This window comes from Macrobrachium nipponense, chromosome 33 (assembly GCF_015104395.2).
Source record: "Macrobrachium nipponense isolate FS-2020 chromosome 33, ASM1510439v2, whole genome shotgun sequence".
NCBI lineage: Eukaryota > Metazoa > Arthropoda > Malacostraca > Decapoda > Palaemonidae > Macrobrachium > Macrobrachium nipponense.
The window spans coordinates 18,891,096-18,904,507 of NC_087219.1; the positions used below are offsets into that span (position 1 = coordinate 18,891,096).

The 13,412-nt window shown below is 34.9% G+C and overlaps 1 protein-coding gene across 1 annotated transcript in view; it reads right to left on the minus strand.

Annotated features, from left to right (window-relative positions):
• Positions 1-1,028: 1,028 nt before the first annotated feature.
• Positions 1,029-13,412, minus strand: part of LOC135202995 (protein yippee-like 5) — a 74,149-nt gene continuing 61,765 nt past the window's right edge. Inside the window, exon 4 of the mRNA XM_064232540.1 lies at positions 1,029-6,078. Within this exon, the coding sequence (XP_064088610.1) occupies positions 5,997-6,078 (82 nt within the window). The 3' untranslated portion in view covers positions 1,029-5,996. The remainder of the gene's footprint in view (positions 6,079-13,412) is intronic.

Below are 13,412 nucleotides of genomic sequence, written 5' to 3' on the forward strand. Positions count from 1 at the left end.
GCTTTTATATTGGCGGCGAAAAGGCTGGCGGCGAACTGTCGTGCTCCCGCCCAATACACGATCCTGATTGTCCATGCTATCGATCTCTCAGCCATAACAATTCTACACAGAATAATAGCTCAGCACATGGCCTTGACCTTTCCTCAAGGAATGTTAGCCCAGCCAACGGCTGTCTGTGCCCAAAGGTGCAACAGACCAACAAATGTCTGTGACCGTAGTCTGCATCCCCAATCACATGGCCATGGCCACTATTCTTAAGATGACAGCCCTACAAAGCCGCACCACCGATCAAGACATTGATCTACTGATCATAGTTATTGTTTCCATTCCCATGGGCAGGATCGGATCCAGGGCAAGACTACTTCCCGACTCATAGATCTACAGACCCCCAAAGAAGGTCCTGGGACCTGAACGAACCTACATTACAATGGTAAATATTGAAGTTCCATCTTCTCCGACTCTGCAGACAGACCAGACCATGATGCAAGTGGACCAGAGGTTGAAGACACGGATCATCTAGCCTACGACTACTTATGATGAGGTGGGTGTCACAACCTATTCTCTAGCCACCCCTCATTCTACTAACTGGTTTGCGCTGACAATTCCTTATGTAAATATGTACCTCAGGTTTGTGTGTTAGGAATGACGAGAAATTAACTTTTAAATGTCATATTTGAAAAATTTTCTCGTCTTCCTTTCCTCTCCCTGCACAGGTTGTCAAAGTGGCAGTTGTCACAGAAACAAGAAGCCTACAAATCACCTGTTCACCACTAACAAGCACATACATACGCGGATATGGCTATTACACTACCGCCATTTCACAGTTAATTTTGAAGGATAGTTTGACGTTTTCCCCGGCTGTTGTGAAATTGACACGTTATCTTAAGAACCTCCCTCCCTCTTTCTTTCGCACTGTTTTAAGCACCAAATGGTTGAAAATACCCCAGTGCTTTTGCTTTAGACAAATTTTGTGATTTATTCACTTAAGACCCCTTGATGGTTTGGTAAGGGTTAATAAAACTCAAAACTGAACTTACAAACCTATATAAATTTTACTCAGATTGTAAATTTGTTAATAAAAACACTAATGATCCAACAACGTCCACACTTACAAGATTCTACAGATCTGTCATCAAGTTACCATATTAGAGTATATCACAGCAATATATGTATATGGTTATGCCTTCTAGAATAGGAGAACTCGACAAAACCCAAAAATAAAGTAAAAACCATACATAAAAATAACACAAGCTGACTATATATATATTATATATATATAAAGCTCTCTACCAATAGAAGTGTAATCTGAATAGATTTTGTAAATGCATCCACTGACCCAAACTTCAAAAAGTAGTAGTAATGATACCATATTACCCAATTCATCTGTGATTATGTTGCCTACCTTGAAACATGCATTCTTGAGAACTCCTTGAGAATAAAGCTGAAGCAACTTGACAAAAATATACTAACTAAAGCAATAAAAAGAGGCAGAAACGTACATCTCTGGAAAACAAAAATAATTCAGTCTGTCAGTCTTTCTGCCCAAAACATAAATCTCAGAACGAAGTTGAGGTGACAATGCAAAATAAGGAAATATTTAAATGAAAATAATCAGTGCAAAGCACTAACCAGGTCAAAAAATGACAACAGAGAACAAATGCTTTATGTGAGAGACCAGTTAGCAAAGTGGCCACTTCCTCACACTTCCTGCTTAAAGACAAAAAAAAAAACAGCCAAAAGAGGTATGACAGCATGTATAATGAGCTCATACATCTGAAATAAAAAGTCTGCCACAGGAGGACTTAAAGAATTCCACACCCTTACAGTTATATCTTTACTTATGTGAATCTATTTAAGACTATCATCATCATCATCACTATGAAATAGTTTAAATAAGACCAGAGTTCATAACTCTCAAGAAGGCCCTTCTATGACTATTTTGTTGCTTTGAGGATACTGAGAAGAAAACTGACAACTTCAGCATCCTCCAAAAATGAGGTGCAATTTTCTTAACATACAAACTAACAAAAATACTGTCAGTTTGATAATTTAGTCTTAATCTCATTTTTTTTAAGATGCATTAAATGCATTAAAGCATGAAGGTATATTTCTCAAGTAAGTAGTTGTGCAAATTTACTGACCTAAGAAAACTGCACCTCTTGCAATTTATTAAGAAAATGTGGTATATAGTGCAAAGTTAATATTCTGGGGATATCTAAATATATAGTTTCTTAACTTCTACAAAGTGGCTAACTATTCCTGAGAAAGAAATTGGACAGACAATTTGAAATTTTTACTGGTTAGCAGTCACTGCTGAAGAGAATTTAAATCACAACATGGGCTAATAAAGTCTTGTGGAAGTTGCATCATTACAGCTAAGACATGTGGAATTTATAAGTTTTCCCAATGCACATTTCAATACAGTTTTTCTTACTTGTGCAAGAAGATATCTGGCTGAACATTTTCTATACATGACCAACTAGGTTGCTTGGAAAGAGAAAGTTTTAAGGCTTAAAATTCTGACTTGATCAACTTGGTTACTTGGTAAGAGCAGAGTTCACCTTTGTAATTTGCAGTAAATCTACTATGCCCAGAGAAAGTTTTTACAGGTTTCACACAAAGGCTTCTAGGAAAAGAAAAAGTTTACATGTTTATATATTCATCCTACCACTATTATGAACTTACACACTGCCAATGTCAACATTTACATTACTTTACTACTACATATTACTTTACTCTAGCATTAAAGTAATTCAAAAGTGAGCCTTGGCCTACACTAACGAGAATTATAGTAGTGGGGAAAGTTACATTATCCCTCCTTATTATACATTACAACCTTTTAGAATACTACATTTCAAATGACTACAAATGGTGGAGTTTAGATTTGTGTCTATATAAAGATGAAATACATAAAAAAAAGTATATTATCATCATAAAACAAAGTACAGTACTGGTTTCTACGGTAAAAATCACATTTCAGCTCTCTTCACTGGAGAAAGTTAATCCATGCTTTGGGTCTTCACAACTGGTGTTTATCCAAATCCTTACATTTTCAAGTTGAAGCCATTTCCCTACTGTATAATGCTAAACACACGTACTGAGTATGAAGAAATATCAGGGAAAAAATCAAACAAGACAAAGCACAGGTAAGAGCTCATCCACTTTGGTCATGGATCTGGAAACACTCCTCCACACAAATCACTAAGTTTAAATGAAATTTACAACCTCGTCAATAAAAAAAAACTCAAAAAGTACATGACCAACAGCACAAAAATTAAAATAGCACGCAACATCAAACTTGTTTGGTAAAATGTTATCTTCTTGTCAACGAATTCTGAATTTTCAGCATTTTTACTAAAAATTCACATGAAGAGTCACATGAAGGGAAGAACTACTGACCATGAAATTAAATTATTGTATCAAGGTTGAACAAGGCTTCTCTAACCTTAAGGAGTATGTACATCAATTTCTAAATGCTTAACTACTGAAAACAGGAAATTTCCTTGTAAGTTTCCAAACATTCATCAACTCATTCAAATATGAACCAGTTACATAGAATTTTAATAAGCATGGAGCTACAGCAAAAGTTTTTTAAAACCGCAGCTTTCAAATACTCAAAAAAAAAAAAAAAACCTGAAATAAGGAGGATGTTTAAAGAGGATACATTAATTTTTTCATCCATCTAACAAGCAAGAATGGACTGACTAACTAACTGACAGAAACATTAAGGTGATAAAAGTATTTTTTCAATAACCACTTGGTGATAGGGTGGGCATTAAAACTACTAATAACAGACTTTAATTGTCAAACTGAAAGGTTCATAATTGTACCCTGTATTGTACTGGCTACAAAAGTTGTGTCTAGAAGCGTCCCTCAATATGGGGAGGGCAGTGATGGAGACGAGTCATGTAATTGTAACATCACAAAGTATACATTCAGACTCCTATTATAGTAGTACAGTACAAAGTCTTCTTTATTTACTTTATTATTTTCCATTTCCACACTTATGAGATTCTCTGGCAGTTTTACCTACCCAAAACATTACCCAAGTCTTTAAAGCAGAACTTCATTTGACTTTAATTTCTTTTTTTAAGTAAACACCTACAATCTCAAGCACAGTTTAACAACTTTTTCCTTTCATTGAAAACAGTGCCCAGGCAGCAATAAGCCTAGAGGCACAGACTAATGTGAAGAGTAATCTACATTTGAACTTTTATATCCCTGCAAGTGCGTGGTTACACTTTTTGGTTTATGTGCTTGAATGCTAACTTTTGGATAGTGTGTTATTAAAAAGACTTCCTTACAGCCTCCTGCAGAAATAACAAGGAATAAATAAAAACCATGTAGAAAACAATATCCTTTGTCAGCAACTACTTAAGCTAACTAGTTTCTTGGCAATCACAATGCGCAAATGTCTCCCTATGTGATTTTTAGAAAGTTTACTTCTGAACACAAAGAACAAGAATGCTTCACAAGTACAGACATCTAACACAGCATGTCTTAATTAAAAACTTTCATGACTAACTTTTCCCAATCTTAAGGTTCTCTTCACTGCTTTAGAGTCGTTCTTGTACTGAAGAATCACAATTTGAGCCTCACAAATTGAAGGCACCGTCAAGGATCAGGGAGAGGCATAAAGAATTCTGAAGGAAACATCTCTACTATTAAGCATTTCTAGAATAAAGTATTCCCATTCTGTCCCTTTCAACAACTTGCCTATATCATTCTTGACACTGATAACAGAAGACAAACATAATTTAAGTGTAGTTCTGTCAGTTTCCATAAATTCAAAAGGTGGGGCTGAAAAAAAAATTGTTCACAAAATACATATGCAAGAAATAATTAAGAATGAAAGAAAAAAAATTTGTTTGCAAAATGCATATGCAAGAAATGATTATGAATGGAATGACTCATACATCAGTATTATTAATCACAAAAAAAGCCAGAGTAAACCAAATAATAAAAACCATAGCAAAACATCACTTTGGATTAACCATAAACATTATGTAACCAGCTGGTCTGTTTGACAACTTCCTGATACCAGATGAGAATTCATTAGTTTACAAGACTGCAGGAAACACGAGATTAGGAGCATGCCCTCAACTTTCAATTACTAGGTACAATGCATTACTTTTGAGCAAATACAGCTGAATTAAATTTGTCCAGATATCTCAAGAAAACCTTGCCTGTACCACTAAATAAAAGTATTGCACAGTTACTTCTCTGGAAGTAGTATTACAATCACTTGTAAGCAAATTTTGTTTCACCAGACTTATAAGTTTTGAAAATTTGTAGACAATTGTACACAAGAAACAACAAATCCAACATATGATTATGTCCAAAAGCACAATAAAGTAAACATTCATAATACACAAGAATCATTTAACCATAGAAAAGAATGAAAAAAGAAAAACATATTTACCTCTCCATATAAAAAAAAAAGGCGCTGTTTAGAGATGAAGAAAAGTAATAGAATTCTACAAAACAAGAAACCTTTAGGTTTAGATTGTCCAAAAGTCTACAGTAATATTAGTCAAGATATTCTGTATTAACTGCAATGTACTCACCATTACGTATAAGCATATACACCTATAAAAATTATCTTGTTTGTCCCCAAAAGATATTTGATATCAATATCAGAATCACAGCAAAAAAATAAATAAATAAAAAGGTCAACTTTCTGCAAAAAGTGCCTTGTATTCATCCATCTTCAACTTGTGAAATATAATTGGAACATCCTAATTACCAGAATAGCAGCATATAATCTATAATTCGAGAAAAACCTAATCAAAGCACATTACAGTCACTACAGAAATCTTTCTTGTGTATAGAAGCTGGTACAGTATAAAAGGTAAAAAATACAATATTATCTGAAAGGAAAAAAATAATTTACAGTGTGTTAATAAGGTACTAACGAAGGGAGTAATAAGATCACACATAAATATATAGAGATATTTGACTTGCTCCTATCACTCTTCCTCCGGCGAAACGTTTTCTCAGTCATCATCAACATGTTCCACAAAACCATCAGATTCGGTCACAAGGGCACGCTCCAGGATAACGCGCCCTTCTTTGTACCTGCAAAGTATTGGTCAGTGTTAAGGCAGATACAATCAAAATGGAAATAGTATACTATATTTTTATATAGAATTATTCCTTTATGTAAACACCACATGTTACTCCACTACATTAAGAGGTTAACTGCCTCACTTTCACACAATAGGTCGAAAGTATCTAATGATCATTTTGCCAAATTTTTGTAAATACAACAGAACTATACAATGAAGTCTTAAAAACTCCACAATATTATATGAACATTATTTTCCCGTGAAAACCTTGAATCTAAATTTTAGAAGGAACCTGGGTTAGTAAGATAGAAGAAGTTCAGTGCTTTACTAACAACTTGCCATCACAAGTCCTGTCATATTTGGAGTTAATTCATTTAATTCCCAAATTTAAATTACGTAAATACATCCATAAATATCAGGTAATTGAGAAATGGCCTGTTAATTACATATCACTGAGCTTTTCATTAAATAATGCCATTGCCCTTACATAGTCTGTAATAATTAAATGGTTGCAAAATACGTACATACAATTTTTTCCATGAACAGTGAAATCAATACACAAGTTCAAGACCAAATTTTGATCTCTGCTATTAATAGCTAAACACTCCCAGCTGGATTAAAAAACTCATAAGTTTACGACACTCCAGCCAGTCATAAGCCCAAACAAATAATTTTTGAAGTTCTAAGAAAGGGTCCAGAGGTGTTGGAAGACGGCAAAACTGCAGCTAACTTATGGAAGTTCAAACTACCTGGGCCGAGTCCCCAACCTTTACTGTTGATAAATTAGTCTAAATGAGTTACATTTAAGAGATCCATAATACAGACAAAAGATTTGTTGGCAGATTAAATGATAGAAGATCTGATACAAGTGAGAGGAGTAAATGATATGAAGTTCCGAATAGTACATATGTAAGTGTTTACATAATAAAAATATGGAATGTTAGTCCATATATATAAAAGTCTAAAACTAAGAGGTCAACCAGATTGCTTGCAGGAATGTGATCAGACTAGAGACGCTAAAGATGACGTATACAATAAAAGTAGGCTAAGATAACATGTCGTCACCTGTAGTCATTCAATTGTTTATAAACATTAGTCCAAGCTCCCTGCTTGAGACAACTACCCCGACCTATTATTCAAACGGCCTACGTGATCTGTAGCGTGTCTCATTCGATTGTGTGTTCGTATGAAACTATGTCATCTGATAGTATGTTCATATGTTCGAACTACTGTCTGTTCCTTCATAACTTGTAACAGAGATGGTAGACAGGCAGAACAGAGTTAGCTATCGTCATTAGAAGACCTGTACCTCTTTACCTAAGCTTTATCATGTAGAGGAATAGGATTAGCCATCATCATTGGCAGAAGCGATCAAGCTATCGTTATTAGAAGACTTGTACAATCATACCTGATCTTCATCATGTAAAACTTCAGAAGAAATTATATCTATTTTTATAAAAAAAAAAAAAAAAAAAAATAAGGAGAATTAAAACACTAAAATATCATTTGAAAATACTAAAGTCGTCTCTCTTACAGCAAGTAACGTAACTCTTAGCTGGCTGAGAGCAATCTCCTGCCAAGTGACGACGTCATCATTGCCGTATCAGCATTTGTTCCTTTTAACCTCAATAATCTGCTTACACAGGCTTCATCTGTGTGTCGTCTCTGCTTGCAAAAGCAGATTGACTGGAGAAAGGAATGCTCAGCTCATGAACTTCACATGTGGTTCATAGGTCACATGACAGGCCACATAACATATTCTTATCCGTGTGTGTAATGCAAGTAGTTAAGGACTTGCAATCATTTTAAAATTAATAAACAAAATAAGGAAATAGAGTTTCTATAACATCAAAATGAATTAATCTTTTCTGAACCTCATAGACATTTAGAAGTATCACGATATGGATATGGATTATTTACTTGCAACATTAGCCTATTACAATTCAAGTAAAACATTCATGGGAAAATGTCACATTTTCTTGAAAAACCCAAAGTTTATTTAGAAACTAGTTACATAGTGGGTTTTTTTTTCGTTGCATCTCCTACCTATTAATAAAGTTTTTAAAATTAACCTCAGAGGATGCGCACGAGAAAATTGAATATGAAACTTTTGTTAGGGCACATAGAATCATGATTAATCTTCTCTTTGACTCTTATGTTGCCTGGCAATCTTACAATTAGCTCCGTTTTCCACTTCTTTGTCTAGTAACTTACTACCAGTAATATCGAATTTTCTTTGAGATTCGTATTGATATCTATTTATTTTTTATAATTATGGATATTTTTACGAGTCATCATAGACCTGGATAGGTTCACTCATTGTTAATGCCATGGATAAAAAGTTTGTACAGCGGACTCTTCTGAATTCCAAAATATCAGCGAATTCATGTGGGTTAAGTCTGGTCTAAATGGCTCTCTTCCCTCCCCTGTATTTGGATGTCGTCTGAATTTACTTTGCCCTTGTGACAAGTATAATTTCACTTGCAGGCTGATTAATGGAACCTGGTTACAGTATCCTGCAGTACGAGAGTTTCACATCGCAACTTCAAAAAATCGTTCGTCGCAGCGGACGACTACAGTCAAGTAACAACCGCCTACAATGTGAAAGGAATTTCATGGACTTCTTCGACCGACACCGTATCTCGTCGTTAATCTCGTTTTAATGCGGAATGCTCCAGCGGCTGTCGGAATCGACTACAAAAAGGGACATACTTCCGACAATTACGACCCGAAGGATATTCAACTCTACTTTGCTGGCGAAGGACTCGTGCTGGGGATGTTTTTTTATTCATCGCGAACGTAATCGTGTAGCTTAGGATGCAGAGAATAAGTATGAGCGCAAAAATAGAACGTTGGACCCGCCCAGGCAAATTTTCCCCTTGTTTTAACCATTGAAAAAGGCCGTTTCAATTGGCTATAGGTGGTTGTCTGGAACTGTGTAATGGACGAAAAGTTGTTCGAAAGCTAGTTAAAAGTGAAGTAGTATAACCTCGGTCATGTATCCTATATATATGAAGTGTCATGTATCCTATATATATAAAGTATCATGTATCATATATATATAAATGATCATAAATAACAGAATCGAAATATATTTTTTGCGTGTACGCACTAGGAATCTATATATAATTGATCATAAATAACAGAATCGAAATATATTTTTTGCGTGTACGCAATAGGAATCTCTTATATAAATGATCATAAATAACAGAATCTAAATATATCTTGCGTGTACGCAATAGGAATCTATTTAAGGTGCACATATATTAATCATAATTATATGAATCCATATACATATGTATAAACAAATCAGGTAGCCTATAATCAATCTGTTACCTTTTATCATACCATATATGAGTTAGTATATTGATTAATGAATCAGATATATAACATTTAGCATAAAAATCAACGAATCAATCAGCATAAACATTAATAATTTTATCAATTCATATATGATATTTTTTATCAGTTAAAATATGATTTTTATCATGTTAATCTTCATTCTATGCAATTATCAGAGTACATTAGTATTTTCTGTAGCATAAGTATCTTGATGAGATGAAGTGAAAAACTGTATCATTATATATCCGTGATCACTATTATTTACCAATATCATTGTTTTATATTTTATTACTTGAATCAATTCATGTACACAATGAATTTTTATTTATATATATATATATATATATATTCACATAGTGTCTGTATCACACTCCTATAAGTCAAATGCAAGTCAAGTTTGAGTAATATTCAGTAGCTGGTTTTGGTAGCTGACCGAGCTGATGTAAGTGTTTACATAATAAAAATATGGAATGTTAGTCCATATATATAAAAGTCTAAAACTAAGAGGTCAACCAGATTGCTTGCAGGAATGTGATCAGACTAGAGACGCTAAAGATGACGTATACAATAAAAGTAGGCTAAGATAACATGTCGTCACCTGTAGTCATTCAATTGTTTATAAACATTAGTCCAAGCTCCCTGCTTGAGACAACTACCCCGACCTATTATTCAAACGGCCTACGTGATCTGTAGCGTGTCTCATTCGATTGTGTGTTCGTATGAAACTATGTCATCTGATAGTATGTTCATATGTTCGAACTACTGTCTGTTCCTTCATAACTTGTAACAGAGATGGTAGACAGGCAGAACAGAGTTAGCTATCATCATTAGAAGACCTGTACCTCTTTACCTAAGCTTTATCATGTAGAGGAATAGGATTAGCCATCATCATTGGCAGAAGCGATCAAGCTATCGTTATTAGAAGACTTGTACAATCATACCTGATCTTCATCATGTAAAACTTCAGAAGAATATACTATTTTTATACCTTGTGTTTTCTACAAGAACCTCACCGAACCATGAGTTTAACACATCGTCGTAAAGATAATACCGACTTCGTAAGTGATCTACAAAACCCCAGACACTCCATTGAAGATGGAAGTGCAATACCAACCGACTTAGCGTATAGATTATCGCTAGTCTAACATTACCTCATAGGGCGCCTTATCATACAAGGCACAAGCCCTAATACATATATAACTGTAACAAATGATGTGTGTGTATTTTCATTAAATTATATGCAACACAAACGGAGAAAATTTTCCAAGATCCTGTGCTATAACTGGAGGGTATACAGTACTATATGTAATAGTAACAGGAGACATAAATGGTTGTTAGTTGTTACTTCTAGGGATACAACTGAAAAAAAATCAAACTCTGGAAAACTGAAAGGCTGCAGATGCAAAACACAACGTTCAAGAAGCTATGAAAGAAAGTTTATTATAGCATAGGGAGTAAAGCTCAAACATATAAATAGTAAACTTTTAAGAAATCCAGACATAAATGAATACTAGCAACTTTTTCTGACAAAAAGAATAAAGACAGTAAAGAAAAACAATACACTACTATACCACGCCAAGCAGCCAAGCACAACACAAACCTCTTAAGAATAAAGTCAAACAGGTATAATAATGGCTTGGCTTTGCCTATATACTACTTCACAGATGGTAGTCCCGAATACAAGCCAATTCATGGCTTGATAAGATTGCACTGGCAAACATGTGCTTGGCCTGCAGTCCTTATAAGTACAGATGGGAGGTTTGGGGTAGCACAGGTCTACCTGCTGAGTCACCAGCATCCACTGCCTGGTTCTCCCCTGGTCCTACCTTGGGTGGAAGGGCTTGGTCTATGATCATATGTAAATATGTTTGGTCTTGTAAAACAATGGCCACCCATACAACAGCCTATCGTTTGCTTCTGCTACACATGAATATTATCTTTAAATGTTTAAACTACAACAAAAATGGAAGATATAAAACTCAATAGCAGTACAAAATGTAGGACCAAGAGCACCTGGTATGTCATCTTAGAAGAAATACTGTAATGTTTGACAACTGAAGTACATAATAGAGCGATCAAACACTGGCTGATGACAGGCAGGGAAGACGCTTGAGGTGTAAAATGGGAAAAGGCATACACATAATACTAAATGCAGAGAGAGAATATCACATAGATGAAGCTGATATGACAAGCACCAACAGAGAATGCAACCACCAAAGATTATGAGAGACCTTGATGAAATATGGTAAGACAGGTTGGAAATTAAGAGAACATGGCCCCTCACCTTAGACTTTGTTACTTACCATATAGTATATTACTGCATCATACAATCCACATGAAAAGGCGAGCGAAAACAGCGACTTGAAAAAAGCACTTTTGTAGTTTATTCTACATTTCCAGGTTCACGCTAAGTATAAACATAGTTTACAGAGCTTTATATACAAAATTGAGTAATGCTGGGTGGAGTTACAGTTTCTTGATTCGAGCAGCATGTTCTCCAAACAGAAAGGACAGGGAAAGAGCATCAAGGGATAAACCAGGGTGGAGGTTAATATTCCTGGTGGCTATGGATGGATGGATTATGAAATTTAGGGACAATCCCAAGCACTGGGACCTAATTTTAGACAAATTATCCTTGTTAATGGCATGGCCTGTCTGAAGCCAATGATCTGAAATGCCATTGTTTGTTAGGCCTCTTGATAGCACATATCTGTGTTGGGAACATCTACTTCTCTTTTTATTTGAAGTTTGGCTAATATAAATCTTATAAAAATCTTTACAAGGGATCAAATTTCTTAAAGTATTGTTCTATTTAAATATTAAATTACCATCAACAGTTTTTAGAATCAGTATTGCAGATATGAAATTGGGGTAAAAAGGTAGACAGAGAATAGTTTTAAGTTCTGTGTTACCTCTGGTTGGATTGTAATACAGTGGAACCTCGGTATTCATACGACCTGGTTTTTGTATGATTCGGTTTTTGTAGACTTTTTCCGACAAAATTTTTTCTCAGATTTCGTGCATATCCTTGGATTTTATACACTCAGAAACTCTTCTTCCAGGGCCCACTATGTGAATAGGCCTTATGCTAAGCGCCCAAACAAAGCATCCTGTGTTCTCTTGTGACCCATTCTGCTTTTGTGTTATTTGTTTTTGTGCTTTTTGTGTTTTTTTATTTGAGTGCAACTGCTAAATAAGATATCATGGGGCCAAAGAAAATTCCAGTGCCAGCCCTACAGTAGAAATGGCAAAGTGTTAGAGGATGTTGCAAGCCGATCTCAAGTGATAAAATGTCTAAAACAAAAGCTGCTGTTAGTGAATTTAAGGCCAACAGAAGTTGGTTTGAAAAATTCAGAAAGCAAATGGGCATACATAATGTGCCTACTTCAGTGATTAAGAACATGTTTGCAAAGTGGAGTAATGTAATAAATTTTGTGGAGAAGTATCATCCCAACAAAGATGTACATGTAATCCGTGTCTCCATGTTTAATGACAATGCGTGTTTAGCTTTAGGCAAATTTTAAAGAAATGCCAGAAACAAATGCCTCAGGACAGCTTTGTTGTGCAACAGGTGTCCAGTGACTTTAAAGCTGGTCCTAGTGCCATTAAAAAACAAAGAAGGGAAATAACATCAGATAATGCCAGTAAAAAATGAAGAGAAGTAACCCAAAATAATTCCACGATACCTGAAGGCCTTCTGGAGGGGGACTCCCCTTCCAAAAAATTAACCTCTCCTCCTTCCTCTCCCCTTCTCTCCACCTTCCATACACTAACAAGAGTCTTCTATAAAGGTAAGAGTGATTTTAACGTTAATTTACTCATTTCACTAGTCATTTATAAATGTATTTCTCATTGTTTTCTATATACAAAACTGTGTTTTTTTTCCTATAAAATGTTTTTTCGTTAATATTTTTGGGTGTCTGGAATGCATTAATTGTATTTACATTATTCCTTACGGGAATTATTGTTTTGGATTATTGTATGTTCTACATGTGTGTAACC